The sequence below is a fragment of the Malaclemys terrapin genome, chromosome 3, assembly GCF_027887155.1.
Source record: "Malaclemys terrapin pileata isolate rMalTer1 chromosome 3, rMalTer1.hap1, whole genome shotgun sequence".
Lineage (NCBI taxonomy): Eukaryota > Metazoa > Chordata > Testudines > Emydidae > Malaclemys > Malaclemys terrapin.
The window spans coordinates 143,802,124-143,820,630 of record NC_071507.1 but is presented as its reverse complement, the minus strand read 5'-3'; the positions used below and the strand labels follow the sequence as shown (position 1 = coordinate 143,820,630).

The following is an 18,507-nucleotide window of genomic DNA, read 5'->3' as shown; positions in this document are numbered from 1 at the left end:
AAAAGAGGTGGGAAGGGATGGATGGTGGAACTGAATATTAAACATACCACCTGTTTTGTGTTATTAATAACTCAGAATCACAGGATCTTGAATGCATATGGATCATTGTGTTACCTAATAAAGCACAGAAGCGGGTACTGTTAAAAATTTGTTCCTTATTTCTAGTAAGGGTATTTAACCATTAGAACAACTTACCAGTGGTTGTGGTGGATTCTCCATCCATGGCAATCTTTAAATCAAAATTGGATGTTTTTCTAAGAGAGAGATGCTGTAGTTCAACCAAGAATTAATTCAGGAAAGTCCCATGGCCTGTGTTGTGCAGGTCAGATTAGATGATCGCAAGGGTTCCTTCTGGTTTTATAATCTGTTAATCAAATGGGAAATAGAAAGCAACCAATATAAATTGGAAGTTATGAAGTATAGAAAACTGATAAAGGAAGCTAAAGACATCACAGAAAAATCCTTGTCTGACAGGGCTAAAGACAATAAGGAGATAAGAATATAAGGAACAAAAGAAATCCCAGTGATGATATAAACCCATTAGTTAGATGGAGATGATAAAACAGTTAATGCAGAAATGTTCAATATATTTCTGTTTTGTATTTGGAAAGAAGGATGATATTTTTGAATCTTCTAAGGAAGATTAAGTACTTTTCAGTCCATTAGTAACCAAGGAAGATGTTAAACACCATCTACAAGGGATGAACATTTTAAAATTAGCAGGTCTGGATTATTCTCACCCCAGACTCCCAAAAGAGTTGACTGAGGAGATCTCACACCAAATGTTAACTTTTGTTAAATCTCGGCATATTGGGGAAATTCCAGAAGACTGGAAGAATGCAAATGTTGTATCAATATTCAAAAGGACAAGCAGAATGACCCGGGTAATTATAGACAAGTTAGTCTGACATCAGTCCTGGGGAAGGTAATGGAAACACTGATACAGGAGTGAATCAATAAAGGATTGAGGGATGGTAATAGAATTAATGCCAGTCAACGTGGTTTTATAGGAAATGAGTCTTGTCAAACAATCTGATTTCATTCTTTACGATTACAAGCTTAGTTGATAAAAATAACTGCATAGATGTAATATACTTAGATTTTAAGACATTTCATTTAATACCACAATGTTTGACTAAAAAATGAGCACTAAATGGTATCAGTACAGCACATGTTAAATGGACTAAGAACAGGCTAACATCTCAAAGTAGTTGTCCGTAGGAACTCATCAAACAAGGGTGTTTCTAGTGGGATTCCACAGGGGATTGGTTCTAGGCCTGTTGTTCTAGATTTTTATCACTCAACTGGAAGTAAATATAAAATGACTGTTTATAAATTTGCAGATGATGCCAACATTGGCTGAGCAGTAAATAGTGGGGACGGCACAGCAGTCATACAGGGTGATCTGAATGGTTTGATAAGCTGGGCCAGTTCAAACAAAATGCATTTTAATACAGCCCAATGCAAGATCATACATCTAGGAGCAAGGAATGCAGGCCACACCTACAGAATGGGGTACAGTATCCTGGAAAGCAGTTACTCTGCAAGGATTTAAGAGTCATAGTGGACTGGAAACTCAGCATAAGCTCCAGTGCAGTGCTTTGGCAAAGAGGACTCATGCCGTCATTGGCTGTATAAACAGGAGTAGTGAGTAGGAGCAAGGAGGTGATTTTAACTCTGTTAACAACATTGGTGAGACTGATACCGGAATACTGCTTACAGTTCTGGTGCCCACATTTAAGAAGGATTTTTGAAAAATTGCAGGTGGTGCAGAAAAGGGCCATAAAAATGATTCCGGGACTAAAGAAAATGCCTTATAGTGAGAGACTTTTAGAGCTCAATCTTTAGCTTAACAAAAAGAAGATTGAGAGGTGAACTGATTAGTGTCCAAGTACCTTCATGGTGAGAAAATACCGGTTAGTAAGAGGGCTCTTTAATATAGTGGAAAAGGTCATCACAAGAACCAATGGCTGGAAGCTGAAGCCAGACACGTTCAAATTAGAAATTAGGCACCCATTTTTAACAGTGAGAATGAATAACCAGTGGAACAAACTGGCAAGGGAAGTGGTGGATTCTCCATCATTTAGAGGTTTTCAAATCAAGACTTGGGCACCTTTCTGGAAATTTTTTTAGCCAACCACAAATTACAGGGGTAGATAGCTGTGTGAAGTATAATGATCTGTGTAGTGTAAGAGGTCAGACTAGATGATTGAGGCCTTTTGGCCGTTACAATTTATTAACAGACTTGGTGAGAGAGGAAGGTCCAAGAACAGTGTACTCTAGTAGTGCATAGGGTGCTGGATTGGGACTCATGTGACCTGGGTTCTATTTCTGGCTCTATCACTGACCAACTGTGTAGTCTTCTGTGCCTCTTACCTGTTCCCATCCGTTTTCTGTCTTGTTTTAACTCGTAAGAACTTAAGAGTAGAAAGTGTCTCAGTGGGGTCCAGAGCTCAGTTGAGGTCTTTAGGTGCTACTGTAAAATGAATAATAATCTTGGGATTAAATGCTGGATTTGAACCAAGATCTGTGATCAATTCCTGGCTTTGCCACGGGCTTTGTGTGACCTTAGGCATGAGCCACTGAGGGTATGTCTACGCTGCAATTAGATACCTGTGGCTGGCTCGTGCCAGCTGACTTGGGCTCACAAGGCTCAGGCTAAGGGGCTGTTTAATTGTGGTGTAGACATTTGGACTCGGTCTGCACCCTGAGCTGTGGGACCTTCCCACTTCATAGGATCCTAGAGCCCAATCTCCAGTTTGAGCCCAAACATCTACTCTGCAGTTAAACTGCCCCTTAGCCTGAGCCTCGTGAGATTGACTCAGCTGGCACAGGCCAGCTGTGGGTGTCTAATTGCAGTGTAGATATACCCTTAGTCTGTTCCTGAGTTCCCAGTTTGAACACTGAAGTAATACTGCTTTACCTTACAGGTCTGTTTTGAGAACAATATCATAAATGTTTGTGAGGAACTAAGATTCTGTGGCAAAAAGGGCTATTTAGCTATTTAAATACATGGGGGGGAAATTTCTTCAGGTTTTGAAATTGAAGCAGCGGTGAGAGCTTTCAAATAGGATTTAGCAAGCAGGTCATTCCTCCTTCAGATAATTAGGAATACTATGACACAGTACTGTACTTAAGAGATTAGCTCACTGTGGACAAACTCTTGACTGGAAAATTACTTTCTGCTTAACTAAAACTTGGCTGAAAACCATGTGATAAATGTAAGTTTGTTCCAGATATTAATCTTTGAGGTAATATTAACTAATCAGATAACACGTGTAAATGAGTGCAACAAAAGTGTTTTGAAGAAAATTCCACGAAAATTAACTGAGGAAGTAAACAACTTTTGGTCTCTATAATGTCACACTCAAAGAAACTATTGTATTTTGGGGATTTATGATCTTAATGCAGTGCTTTCCAGATGCTTCTTATGAAGGTATGCAGAATCTATAAAATTCTTGGCATATATTGATGTCTTTCAGTGAACATAGTGATTTATTGTGTCTCCAAGAAAATATGGAGGCACTGACTGCATCTCCTTTGTTAACGTTATGTTCTGACGTGGGCCTAAAATGGGGCATAAATTCCTGTTTTTCTTTATAGATATATATTTATGGGGCATAAATTCCTGTTTTTCTTTATCTATATCTATATAGATATATATAAAGATATAAAGTTAGTGTGGAAACTTCACTTGCGAGTTTTTGTACAACTTGAATTTTTGTGTATGTTTTAGTTTCTCTTCATATGCTTTTAATAGGAAGTATTCAAAATTGATCTCTTAATACAATTTGTGAAAGTTTCACTTTTTTATTGACATATTGCTAAAAATTGTGTAACTGCACAAAAATTGATAGCTGAATCTTGAGTAGATCCTGATAAAGGGCAGTTTTTGAAAATGTTTAGCATTATAAGTCGCTTTTTGCCATTTTTTCCTCATGATTGAAAATGTATACACAAGGGGGTAGCCAATGTATAAAATCTGTTCTGTTGCGTACATAAAATCTTGTCCATCAGATAAAATTCTTCGTCATCAGCCGCTACACCTTTCTAGAAGATTTTTATCGTACAAAAGAGTTTTTATATGCAGTACTCACTGAGAAGGTTTTATGTGCTGGAAGACAGCTGCTGCTATCTTGCTGAAACTTGAATTGATCATGTCAGAATATGAAACTCCTTCATTGCCTTTTCAAATAAAATGATGTAGGAATCCTGCTCAAACACGCAAAGCATCTGGGGTTTTCTTTTCACTCATCCAAAGCAAGCTGTTATAGGATATATTAGACAGAAACCCTGAAAAAACATTTATGAAAAAGATGTGTGATATCTCAAACATATTACATTTTTAAGCAGTTTTCTATAGTGATAATCTCCATATTAATTGCTATATGTTAAAGTAACTCAGTACAATAATATATGCTGCAAAATACCATAGAAAATGGTGATATGTTTCAATAACAGTAATATGTAACTAGCAAATGAGACTCTAAATTAGTTGAAAATTGCAGAGCAAACTGGGCAGAAAGTATCCTGCACGTACGTTTGCAGGTATAATTATATGGTCAGATGTTCTTGGCTCTTTTACACACATTTGATGCTCCTTGAATATAAAGCAATTTGGGGACGTATGTACACATACAGCTCAGCTGGAACAACTTGCTTTAAATGCTTTTACTTTAATCCAATAAAAGTGTCCTTTTGCTATAAAACCCTTTTTCTATTTAAAAGCTCTTGCTTTTACTACTTTTCAGTGAAGTTTCCTGAGACCCAGAAAAGTGTAGGCTTTTATCATTAGTGGTCTGGATGACCTGCTCTGTAAGGAGGAAAAGTGCTTATACTGTAATGGTAAAGTGCTTAGATTTAGTGGCACCAAGAGCTATATGAGTAGTTTTTCGGTGCTTACAGGTTACATATAATTTTTGCATGTATTTACTTATTTTTAAATGAAAACTGAACATAAGTTTTGAATCTGTATTTTCCTTGACAAACTAGTAGCAACTTCTTGTTTGAGCTGAGCAGCAATAAAGTGCTGCAGTTGACCAGCTTTATCCTGATCCTGCAGTTACTGGGAGAAGGAAATTGAGGGGATGCTCTTCAAGCCCTAAGTAGGTTGCACTTGCGTGGCACACAGTCTCAGGGCCAGCAGCCTTCAGCACTTACATGAGCTTTTTTGTTCTCCCTCCCCTCCCCCCGATAAAGATTAATCTGCTAACAGCAAAATACTCAGTGCAAGGATGACCAAAGCAACAATAAGGCCCACAACAGAGAAATTGCAATACAAATAAGTCTCTCTTAAAAGTTAAGGTCAGCATTAATCCATTACTGCTATTGGATGACTGCCAGAAATGCAAGATTTTCTAGTAATACTTAGGTAAACAGATCTATATGTGTTCTAAATATATGGGAAGGTGGTTTACCAAATAAAAGCAACCTCCTCTGCTAGTATGATCAGTCTAAAAGAGAAATGTCATATACATTATCCTTTTCACCTTTGTTTTGCTGCCCATTGGCTTCTCTCCTCTTTCTGCACTTTCCCAATTTTATGCCAGCTGATAACCCAAACTCCTTGATCTGTTCTTAAGAGTATAACATAGGAAGATATATTCAATTCCCAGACCAAAATAATTTTTATAAAATCTCTAAAACAGTGTAATAAAAATCCATTACATTCACCCTGCAATTTTTAGTGTTGTGTATGGGTGAAATGTACATATGTACAAACCTTTCATGCTGACTCCACTAACAGGTGCAGAAGACTAGAAAGCCAAGATTAGATTTATCACAATGTAGAAACCCCATAAAAATATAGTTGTTTTCTGAATCCTTTTTGCACATCAGAGCCTAATTTTGCTGCTTTACCAGGCATATTAAAAACAAACAAACCTCTCAATCCTTCTCTTTTAGGGCTATACTACAGAAAGTGCAAACTGATTTCTAAGACAGAAGTCACCCATGACACCAAACTTTTCTGCTTAATGCTGCCACAGAGTACTCATCTCCAGGTTCCTGTTGGGCATCACATTTACCTCAAACAAATTATTGCAGGTAAGAATAGCTGAATCTGTCCACTAACATTACTTAATAAAAGTGTTTTTTCTTGATCATTAGCAGTGTGACAAACTGACAATTTCTTGCAACATCCTGAATGAACTTTATTGAATTAAGGTAAACCTTATTGGAGTTCACTGTATTAAAAATGCAGTTGTGTATGTGTTTTTGTGGATTTATATGTATGTAACTTCTCTAGGAGAGTGACTAATGCAGTCTCTGGAAGGTATTAAAAACTTCAAAGGGGTTTTTAGATCAATATGTAGGAAGTGGATTTCCTAGGAGGGTAACTGGGGATAAAGGGAATGCAAATGATTCACTTCAAATACATCCTTTTGAAGCTACTACCTGAGGAGGAAAACTAATTACCTGCCCCTGGAAACTCCAGATCAAAGATCCCTGAACTGTATAAAGCAGCTGTCCTCAAATTTTTGTATTGGTGACCCCTTTCACACAGCAAGTCTCTGAGTGTGACCCCCGCCCTTATAATTTTTATTTTTTAATATATAACATGATTATAAATGCTGGAGGTGAAGCAGGCTATGGGGATGGAGGCTCACAGCTCACGACCCCCCACGTAACCTCGTGCCCCCCTGAGGAGTCATGACCCCCAGTTTGATAACCCCCTGGTATAAAGGGTGGACAAAACTTGTTATGAGTGTGCTTATTCTAAGCTGATGAAGTGATTCACCACACAAAAAAAAAAACCTTGAGTGGGGTTTGGAAGGACTGCTCCAGCCAGAGTCCATGTCAAGGTTGGAGTGATCTTTGGTAAGCTTATTAGCGTTTGTGTAAGTTCTTTTAAATATGCTTTCTTTGTAGTGCTTTTACCTTAAGAATAAAATAGGCTTGCGTAGAAAGAACTGTGAGGTAACTTATAATTGTTGACAGAGAAAGCAAGCTGCCTGTCTCTGCTGGGAATAACCCCATGAAGCAGAAACAACAAGGAGTCCGGTGGCACCTTAAAGACTAACAGATTTATTTGGGCATAAGCTTTTGTGGGTAAAAAACCTCACTTTTTCAGATGCAACAATGAAGCAGGGAACTGTGCAGCCTGGAAATACCCCTTCAGAAGGGTCTCCACCCTTAAAAAAAAAAAAAAAAGGCTGGTGAGCTGGAAGCCTGAAGCAGGGGTGCCCTTGCTGGATGACTGAGGGAAAACACACATGTGCAGGTGTCCAGAACTGTGACCAAAGAACTCAAATCCAGTTTTATTACTAAAATAAACCAGCCTTTTAACTTTTTAATAACTGCAAAAAGTCAAGGGAGTCAGTTACTCTGTTCTTTTGTATGAACTCTTTCCTTAGCTATCATTCAGTTCTGTTTGTCTGTTCCCATTGTCAAAAATCCAGCATTCCAGTTAAGTAATCTACAAGTATCTCCATTCTAGAGAGTGGGTTTGGCATTGAGTGCTTATGTAACTTTTCTGAACTAAGAGGTATACAGTTATTTTACGTAATGGATGAAAATAAATGACTCCTTTAATTGGAAGAGTAGCAGCAGGGAGCACAAACAGCAGTTGCTTGTGGCCTTATGATCTCTGTCCAGCAGCAGCTATCTTTCTCACCATGAAGGTATACTTTCACTACTAATGAAAGGTACATATTTGGGGGGGTAGACAGCCTCTATCTTCAAGTGCCTCCTCTGCCACTAGCAGCAGCTAGGGGTTATTTCATTCTACCTGTGGGGACCTGAAGGAGAGGTACCAAAGCAACTAATGGTAGCTGTAACAGCAGCTGAAAGAATAGAAGGCTCGGGGCCTGTATCGTCTTTTCCTTTTCCCTCTCAATGTCTGCTTGCAATAGCTGAATCTGGAGGTCACAGCCTTTTCCCTACTAAAAAGGGGGAAGGGAAGATAAAAAAGCAAAAAGCTCCAAGTGGCCCGTTGGTACTCTGTAGCCAATTAGGCAACCAAAGTAAAAGGGCCAGCCTATTCTTGGAACACCTGATGCCCTGTGCTCCTCATGTGAAAACTGCACCTGTAAACACTGAAGCGAAAGATGGGTAAAAGTAGCCAGAAAACACAAAACAACTAGTTACAATAGAAAGTAGTTTTTCATTCCAGCCCTAGATGCTTATTCTCAGATTAGCACAAGGATGTGGAAGATGAAGACCTTAACCCTTTCTGATGATCTTTCAGGGTGTTAAGAGATGGACAAACCTCTTAGATTGAGTGGGTTGTCTGGCAAATATAAATAGCAAAATTAAATTTTAAAAAATAGATGCAGAGTCATGCATTGTTTGTGAAGCTAACATCACTTATGTGGCTGTACTGAGCCTTCATGATGTCAAAGATGGACAATCGGATACATTCTGCAGATCTAATATATGGGTGATCTGGATTCTGTAACAGGCAAAGGGAAACAGCACAATTACTTTCATCTGCTATCCATTACAAGGCCTCTTACAAGGATTAAAAAGGATTAAAATCTTGCAAAGTCAAGTGTTCTTAAGTTAGGAAGTGCCAGAATGAATGTTGTCAGTCTTAATGTGGCCACCATGTGTGTATGCATTATGACACAGGCATGGTCTATGCTAGAAAATTAGGTCAACATAATATGTCTCTCAGGGTGTGAAAAATCCACATTCTTGAGAGACATAGTTGCATTTGTTACAGAAGTTGGAAGGCTTGTACTGAATGAGGCAGGGGGCTGCAAGAAGAGAAAGGGAAGTTGAATGCCACCCTGGAGACTTGGATTTTATCCCTACCTCTGCCACAGAGTTATCATGTGATGCTCGGCAAGTAAAGTACACCAAACTTTTCATAGGTAATCAATCTGTGTGCAAGTGGAGGCTGCATCATATAATGTAGAAGCATCAGGGGGCCAAATTAAGGCTGTAAAGGCAATGTTCGCAATGGCATTTCCTAACTTTAGTGCTTGACTTTGCAACTTTGTGTTCCTTATTAAATCCTTAACTTGGCATTTCCTACTTTTTATGTATTTGTTAATAGAGAGGAACTTTAAGTAATGTTAAATTAAATCTTTTTGTGAATTTCTTTACATTTTGAGAGAATCTTTTATGTGTGTGCTATTTAAATAATAAAGCACTTACTCATTTTAGGGCTTCTATTTTGGAGAAAGAACAGGAGTACTTGTGGCACCTTAGAGACTAACAAATTTATTAGAGCATAAGCTTTCGTGGACTACAGCCCACTTCTTCGGATGCATTCATTAATAGCAATTTCTGAGTCTCATGGGGATGTCCAAAAATCTGGGCTTTTTGGGACTTTCATTACAGCTTATACTGGAAAGAGAGTAATCTCTTTGTAATATTCCTTAGTTTTCTTGTTGTACTGGTTGTGGTACTTTGGGGGTTCACCCAGCCCAGAAGAGGTTGTCACCACCTGCTCTGTAACCTTGGGTGCTTCTGTGCTGTGCAGTTTTGGCTCAGAGCAGTCTGGTTACGGTACAGTGACCTCACCGCCAGCCTGGTTAATCCTTGCAGCGTGACACCAACAATCCCGACTCTACCCAATGCTGTTTCCTTTGCAGTGCTCAGCCCCTCTCACTGTAGCACTCACAAAACTGTATCAAGTTCCCTGTGCTTCTAAAGAGACACTACACAGCACCAGCTTGCTAGTTTGGCTGTGGATTTTACTCTTCAGTTTGAAACACTGTGTGGAAACTATTGCCAACAAAGCACTATTCACACCGGCGCTTGTCGTTGGCAAAACTTTTGTCTTTCGGGGGGAGAGTGAGTGTGTGTGTGTGTGTGTGTGTGTGTTTTTAACACCTCTGAATGACAAAAGTTTTGTCTTTCATTTGCCAGTGTAGACAAAGCCCCAGTTTTCGAAGTCAGGTGTCCACCAGGGACCTGATGCCATGTTAATTTTTGCATTCTCCTCCCCCTGTCAAGATAGTTAAGTGGCTGTCAATCATTTGATTGCTTTGTTTACCTTTTATGTTAATGTGCTTTCATTGTTTTTTTGTCTCCGTTTACGCTGGAGACACATTCAAGCAGATGGTACCACATTTCTTTGTCTAGGGTGGAGTGATGTAAGCCTTGTCTGCCAAATACATTATAACTTTTCATATATCACCCCTATGTACACCATGCAGTGATGATAATGACCAGCCTGTTACCAGTTCACATATGATACCTTACATGACATCTTTTAGATGCAGTTTATGACAACAATGAGTTGGTCAGGCCAGCTGACTCTTATTGTACATGCTGGGGTGCCCTTTGCCCTCTGGCATGTGGGTGCTCTCAGGGTCATAGCACTACAATAAAGTGCTCCTAGGAACCTTTAGTGTGAACCAATAGGGGCTACATGGACCTATTAATGTGCAAGATATATGTGCACTTTAGAAATCACACCCCTTCTGCTTTGTGTAGGCAAACCTTTATTGCATGTAACCATTCCCGGTGTTTTTTCAGTGTTTTTATTGAATAAAAAAATTGCTTTTTTGTATGGTGGGTACAGTATTGTTTTGGTGTTTGTTAGTTGAAACCTAAAATCAGAAGGCCTACGTGGCGGTTGTCGTTAATATGTGTTTTATTGCCATTGTCATCTTTGAAACTCTGTATTTCACCACTCAGAGCCATATTGACCAATATGTGGCAAGTAATTAAATTGTTTGCAAACAAAGCACGTTTTTAATGCAACTTTGCTGTTACTGCAGCTTCTAAATGACAGACTTTATAACTGGGTAACAGTTTGAATAGGGACTCATGTCTATAATTTCCCATTCTTTAAAAAGGTAAATGTTCAAAACCATAACCTCCAATTTGTAAGAAGCATAACTAATAGATGAAAAGGAGCTGTAGTTTTGTTGCTTATTTTCATGTAACCCTTCTTGAGAAAAGTAAGAATTACCATTTGAAAAGAAGCAGTGTAACTTACAGTTCAGACTCAAAGGAATACAGTAGGAGCTTATCTGAACCCACTCTGTTTTGATTACTGTTCCTTGTGGGCCCCTTCTCTGCAATAATGTTAGTCTTCTGAGGCAAATCAGTCATCAAAGGTAGCCATGACAACCAGGGCAGATAGTGATTCTTCCCAAGTATGCAAATGAACTGGAGTGAGTGAGGGGCTGATTAGTTCTGATGTCAACAATGTTACTGCATAGCAGGCAGCAGAGGTGCACTCTTTGGGGGGGAAATCAACATACAAACACAAAATATATATTGGAGATCATGTTAATTAGTGGCTGAAATTTGGTTCAAATTCCCCATTGCATATTTACTAAAAAGGTGAGACACTGATGTAAAGATTCTGTAAAAGAGAAAATTTTGATGCTTCCTTAACTATGCAAGACCATAACGAATGGCAAGGTGATGATAGGAATATTTTAGGTACAGTAATGGGTAGAGAATTGCTGAAACCTTTACTTCACTCACTCCTTGCAATACTGAGTTGCTTAAAAAAAATAAAATGCATCCCACATAACATCGGGAACTTCTTCTGTAACCTGCTGCCTTGACATGTATGCTGGTGTACAGTGTACTAATAGGGATGTACAAGAAGGAGGAAACATTGCCTTGCGCCGTAACTGTAGTTCTTCAAGATGTAGGTGCCTACGGGTGCTCCACTACTGCCCTCCTTTCCCTCTGCTTCGGTTGTTCCTTAGAGGATTTTCTTACTCAGTAGAGAAGAACTGAGGGAGGTTTGCCCGCACACCCGTGTATAACCTCGGGGTCTTCCATGAGGAGGCATAGGGCATGTGGGAAGGCTGAACGGGCAATGCTAGCTAGAAATCTCCAGTCAAGGGCACGAGAGGCAAATGTGCATCTGAGGTGGAGCATCCAGAGGGACACACCTCGAAGGGTGTATGTGTGTGGTGCTATGTATTAAGATAAAGGTTTTTTTCGGCATAAAGTAATTGTTTGAAATAGGGTGGAAAGGCTCTGGGTGGGGATGCAGCTACATCAACACATTTTACCATGGGTAGTAGGCTTAGTCCTTGAGCTAGCTGGAGTTAGTAAATTAGCTGAGACTTGTCTTATAATTTCGTATAAATCTGAAATAATGCTTGGCTACATTTACTTTTTTTGTTTGTGTTTAATGCTAAAACCTGTTTTATTAAAAAAAAAAACTTAAAAATTTGAAACAGCTGCTGAGAAATTATAGGAGTAGAGAGGCTGCTTAATGAATATGATCGCATTAAAATCACTTGGTATGAGTCTTCTTTTGTGCTAGAAGTTTCATTTTGCGCTTTTCTTATGTTTGCATAGGTACTGAGATAGTGAAGCCATATACACCTGTATCTTGTTCTTTGAAATCAGATTTCAAAGAACCATCTCACCAGGATAGTACACACCTAATTTTAATGATCAAAATTTATCCCAATGGGCTTTTCACACCAGAACTTGACCACCTGCAAATTGGTAAGTGTTTTCTTGCACTAAATCATTTTATATGTATGTTTCCCACCACAGACTGTTCAAGTTGGTACCCACTTACATATGTGTGTTTTCTCCTTTGTGCCCCTGTTACATTTAATATTTGAAACCTTATTCCTTTAGCCGTATCCTGTGTAGTTTTGTTAGGAACTGTATACTGTAAAATATCACATTGGGGTCTACACTTCCAGAGTTTTCCCTAAATAATTATAGCTAGCTTATTGTAAAGTTTCTTTCTATGTACATTATTTACCATTTCTCTGCTACTTGGAAAAAAAACTTAGGTTTATTTTTGTATGATTGATGTTAACACAAACCTCAATGCCTACTGCTCCAAGTGCAAGACACACTTTTGACTTTGTCATTACTAATCTAAACTATAGCTCTGTGTGTATTTATACCAAAAAAACCAAACACCTCAAACACCCTATCAAAACATTACATTGCACATCCAGTTTTTCTTTGGTGACAGAATGAGAGAAAATGAACCACGTGTGACAGATATTAGTCATGTCAGTGCTGTTCTTGAAAATGCTCAGATACTACAGTGATGAGGGCAGCATAAGAGCTTGTATAGAATAGATCACCAATATTCTGACTTCCACTTCAGTAACGTTTACTGTTCTGTTTTTGTTATATAGGAGACTATATTTCCGTGAGCAATTCTGGAGGTAGCTTCAAGAAGTCGCAAGTTCAAACTTTAGAAGATCTCTTTTTATTGGCAGCAGGCACAGGCTTCACACCAATGGTTAAACTACTGAACTATGTTCTGACTAATGTTTGTGGTCTGAGGTTAGTATACTCCTTATGGCTTAGGCACCAAACCAGATTAATTTTTAATGAGGAAGTAAAGGGTAAATGACTGAAATCAGTTCTATAGGAATAACAGAAAATGAATTAGGAAGTGTTGTACCTTGGTGTACTGTAAAGCCTGGTCTGTTTCAGGGAAATTTTTCCCTGATCTGTGGACTTTGGGAGCTCAAGCGTAGATGGTGACTGGATACTGCTGTACTTGTGGCACCTTAGAGACTAACAAATTTATTAGAGCATAAGCTTTCGTGGACTCGTACTCCTGTTCTTTTTGCGGATACAGACTAACACGGCTGCTACTCTGAAACCTGGATACTGCTGGTGTTTCTCATTGGTAGCAGATGGTATATAACTTTCCCTTGCCCAGTGGAATCTGAAAGATCAGCATCTTAGTTACCTGGAAGAACGTTTGGATAGTATTGCTAGTTAGGTGTATTGGGATACCTTATCCTTAATTCTGAGAAAACAAGGCCTTGTTGGAGGGTAAAGGTGGTTATGGAGGTGCTATGATTCTTTTGCATTCCCTGCTTATTCACTACTGCTCAGCAAGTCCACTGACAGTGAAGAATCCTGGCATTACTTTTGACCTTATCCTTTCCATAGAAGACCATGTTTCATACATAGTATGAAAACTATTTTGCATGCATAGGCTCTTCTCTTATTTATCCTATGAACTTGCTAAAGGATTCCAGAGTCGCTTATTGTGGTGTTCTCAACAGGGGTTCTATCACCTTGTTCAGAATGCAGCAACATGTTTTCTCACTGGTTTGAGTGACTGATTATTTTCTAAAAAGAACAGGAGTACTTGTGGCACCTTAGAGACTAACAAATTTTTTTGAGCATAAGCTTTTGTGGGCTACAGCCCACTTCATCGGATGCATAGACTGGAACATACAGCAAGAAGATATTTATACATACAGAGAACATGAAAAGGTGGAAGTAGCCATACCAACTGTAAGAGGCCAATCAATTGAGATGAGCTATCATCAGCAGGAGAAAAAAACTTTTGAAGTGATAATCAAGATGACCCATAGAAGGTGTGAGGATACTTAACATGGGGAAATAGATTCAATTAGTGTAATGACCCAACCATTCCCAGTCTCTGTTCAAACTTAAGTTAATTGTATCTAATTTGCATATTAATTCAAGTTCAGCAGTCTCTGAGACTTAAGTTTGAACAGAGACTGGGAATGGCTGTATGTTCCAGTCTATGCATCTGATGAAGTGGGCTGTAGCCCACGAAAGCTTATGCTCAAATAAATTTGTTAGTCTCTAAGGTGCCACAAGTACTCCTGTTCTTTTTGCGGATACAGACTAACACGGCTGCTACTCTGAAACCTGATTATTTTCTGCTTGTCTTCTGGCTTTTATAAGGAATGCCTTTAAAATGTTGGATTGACTTTAAGTTGGTACCATTGGTATTTAAATTGGTGGTGGGCCATGTGTATTTCAAACAATCTGCTTAAACTTGATGGTTCTGACCACAATTGGCTCCTTATTATCTGTCCTTCATATTTCTTGAAAACCCACTTTCTTTTCTAAAAGTTGCAAGAGTGGTGCTTTTAATTTTTATATTTTTTATTGTGTGGACTGTGAAGCTGGATGTGTGGTATAAAACCAAATTACATTCGTAACACATTTTCCCACTGTATTGTGTTCTAAAAATGTCCATGTTAAATTGCCCTATTTTTGGTCCCCAGATTTTTTGTGCTAACCCCCCAAATGTTTTGGTTTTGCTTGTAATCTTTAAGCTGAACCTCAAGAGAGCTATCTTGATGCTTAATTTTTGTAATTTTTTTTTAAGATCTGGCAAAAAGCCTAAATTCCAGATGTATTTTCTTTCTTTTTGTTTTTAATAAAATTTACCATTTTTAAGAACAGGATTGGTTGTGTGTGTGTGTGTGTGTGAGAGAGAGAGTCCTAAGAGGTTTGTGCATATGTTGTTTAATTAGCTGGTGGCAACAGCTGATTTCCTTTTTCTTTCTCAGCTCTTCCCCGGGGGGGGCGGGGGGGGAGGAGGGACTGAAAGGCCTTGAGGGTACCCCACAGGAAGGAATTCCCAAGTGCTCCTTCCTGGGTTCTCAAAAAGGGGTGGGGGTTTGCACTTGGGTGGTGGCAGCATCTACCCATCCAAGGTCAGAGAGAAGCTGTAACCTTGGGAGTTTAATACAGGCCTGGAGTGGCAAGTATTAATTTTTAGAATCCTTGCGGACCCCCACGTTCTGCACTCAAAGTGCCAGAGTGGGTAATCAGACTTTTGGCCCAGATTTACCCATTTTCTCCTTTCTTCATTGTATTTTTTAATGTGCTGCCTGGTGTTAGTTCTACGTGCAAAGGATTAGGATCAAGACTCTGAAGATGCAGTTTCATGGCCATATAAATTCACGCTGAATTGTAGATTATTTTTTAACTTCCACATAATTCTGCTCCAGCGAGTAAGCATTTAATTTTTTTTTAGAAATGAAGTCTCTAGACCTTAAAAGATAAGTGTATAAATGTGAACCTAATGTAAATCAATACTGATGTCTGCCTGAGCTTGCAGGCTACCTGATACAATAGGAGTGAGATAGGTGTGAACTGCCTGACTCATGTCAATGGGATGTTAAATCTGGAGTATAACTTAAATGTCTACATTAACTCTTTAATTGCAAGCTAATATGATTACTTGTTATTGTTAGATAGAAGGAATTCAAATCTCCATCCCCCCCCCGATAGACTTTGTCTATGTATGTTTGCATCAGTTTAGTTAAACCTGTTCAGTAAAATGCAATTGCCAAGAAATATGGAATGCGAGCGGATTTAATAGATTTATTATCTACATGATGGACTAGTAATTTATTTTAGATTTTTTTAGTTTTAAACCTGTTCCTAATTGATTTATGCTAAATTGAAATAAGCCTGTGGTAGATTGAAGTGTCGACAGAGCCTTTTGTACCATTTTAACTAAAGTGTCTTAAAATTGCATCTTAATTTAAATGGGTGCAATTCTGCATGTAGGCAAGCTCTTAGTCATTCTGCCCCTGCCCACAAGGGAGGGAAAGAGGGGGTGCATCCCTCCAGTGTCAGAAACTTCAGCTGCTTTCTGAATACTTATATGCCCCAAACTAAAACCATCTTTTGCCCTTTCCTGGTTGCCAAAAGCCTCTGCCCCTTATTCAGCTTCCATTGCCTCCAGCTTCCTCAAAAGCTTCTGTGTTGCAGTTACTTATCGATAGAAAAATCTGTAGTATGTTAAAATTTGAGGGCCATGTAAAATTTCATGTAAAAATAACCTTAAAAACACTGTATTGATTAAACTAAATTGGAGTGCTGTGAGAGGAGGCAGTGCAGTATTATATAGGTCTAATCTACCACAAGGACATGGGGGGCCTTGATCACTGTCGTCATCTTGTTGCAGCAAGTCACCCAGAAGTATAGCTGCATTTCATGGTAGATAAAGTGACTCTTGTGTCTCTGCTATTTCTATAATGCCCATCACAATAATATCTGACCACTCTATATATATCTGTAGTTTGTAAATTGTTCTGGAGTCATTTGGGATAACGGATGTTATATAAACTGCAATTTAAAATTAAGGGCATAATGCATTGGTACTGTGTTCCAGTGAGAAGTCATTGTTGGACTATTGGGTTAGTGTCTCATCAGCACCAGTTTTCACCTAAATATCTTCAAAACCAGATTACCTTAAGACCAGGTAATATACTATAATTTATAAAGCTAATGGCAAATGATGAAACCAGAATCCATCATCACCATTTTGAAGCTCAAAATTTATCTGTACAACATGGAGTGTATAATGTTCAAATTATTTAGAGGTGTGCAGGGGTTTTACTTACGTAACATTTATTAAAATAGCATAGCACAATAACACTTAGATACTATTGAGACACTAAAGAACAACTTTTAGGTAGATATATAGTCCTGTTACTGAAGTCTGTGAAATTCCTAAAAAATTCATCATTCTTGTCCTTAAGAGAATATAGGTCTTAAATAGCTTCATAATTAAATGTGTTCTGGAGATGTGCAGTATTTTCTTTCTATTTAATTATTGCTACACATTCCTGCATAGTTAAAAGCTTGATCTTGAAGTTGTGTGTGTGTGTATGTGTTCTGTTTTTTGTTTTTTTTTAAGGACAGTGAAGTTGATGTTCTTCAACAAAACAGAAGATGATATACTTTGGAGAAACCAGCTGGAGCAGTTAGCCCTGAAAGATAAAAGGTATTAAATAGTTTGATAGAATTTCATTTATAAATTATTTATTATTTATATTATTGTAGCACCTAGGTGCTCTAGTCAGAGTCCAGGACTCCATGATGCTAGGTAGTGTACAAAAACAAAACAAAGATGGTCCCTCAGAAGCTTACAATCTAATAAGATGAGACAATCGATGGATATTAACAGACAGAGGAGTACAAGGAAACAATGAGACAGTACTGGCCAGTATGATAGACAGTGGTCTCTGTTCACCAGCAGTTTAACCATTGCGAAGGTTTTTTTGTAGGCATTATGGAAAGGGAGAATTTCATGGAAGACTTTGGAGGAGGATATGCTAGTTTTTGCAGATGTTTATGGGGAGCTCCTCCCAAGCATTAGGGACAGCATGGGAGAAAGCGCAAAGGTGCTTGTTTGAAAATGTAACAAGTGGGTGATGGAGACTGGCATGATGGACCAAGTGGAGGTGGAAGCTGACATCTTGATAGTGTGTGAGAGATCATAGGGTGGGGATATGCCTGGAAAGTGAATACAAGTAGTGTGTGTTTGATGCAATTAAGAAAAGGAAGCCAGTGGAAGAATGCAAGAAGGAGGTGTTGACATGGTAAAAGTAACAGGCTAGGGAAATGATCTTTGCAGAAGTATTTTGAATTATAAAGCAATCATAAATTCTACCACATTTACCACTTATCTGGAGGAAGTAACTCTTTTTTAAATGGGTAAGTAATATAGTGGACACCATCAGTTTACCACCACCACAGTAAGGGTAGAGGGGATGAGTTTTTAAGCTTGCGCTGGTAAATTTTCCTCTTAATTTAGCTGTTATAACATGAGCTGTTTAAATATGTGCCTTTCTCAGTAGGGATAGACTTAAGCATATGCTCAAATACTTAGCTGAATTTGGGCTTTTGAGCAGTTGAAAATCAGTAGATAGCACCATGCATTCCAACAGGTAGGCATGAATCACTAGTAAGTTGTCCACAAAACACTGCTGTTCCATGAACCATGTTTCAAGAATGGCTTTTATAATAATGTCTGTACACTACTCCATTTTAAATGAGATGTTCTGGTGATGTTTCTAGAACTTG

General features: G+C 38.6%; 1 protein-coding gene across 3 annotated transcripts in view; it reads left to right on the top strand.

Moving 5' to 3' along the window:
* LOC128834901 (cytochrome b5 reductase 4) overlaps nucleotides 1-18,507 on the top strand; it is a 71,301-nt gene that overhangs the window by 43,121 nt on the left and 9,673 nt on the right. For all 3 annotated transcript variants that reach the window (XM_054024079.1, XM_054024080.1, XM_054024078.1), the window contains 4 exons: nucleotides 5,905-6,045; nucleotides 12,229-12,381; nucleotides 13,038-13,188; nucleotides 17,339-17,425. In XM_054024079.1, coding sequence (XP_053880054.1) covers nucleotides 5,905-6,045; nucleotides 12,229-12,381; nucleotides 13,038-13,188; nucleotides 17,339-17,425 — 532 coding nt within the window. The remainder of the gene's footprint in view (nucleotides 1-5,904; nucleotides 6,046-12,228; nucleotides 12,382-13,037; nucleotides 13,189-17,338; nucleotides 17,426-18,507) is intronic.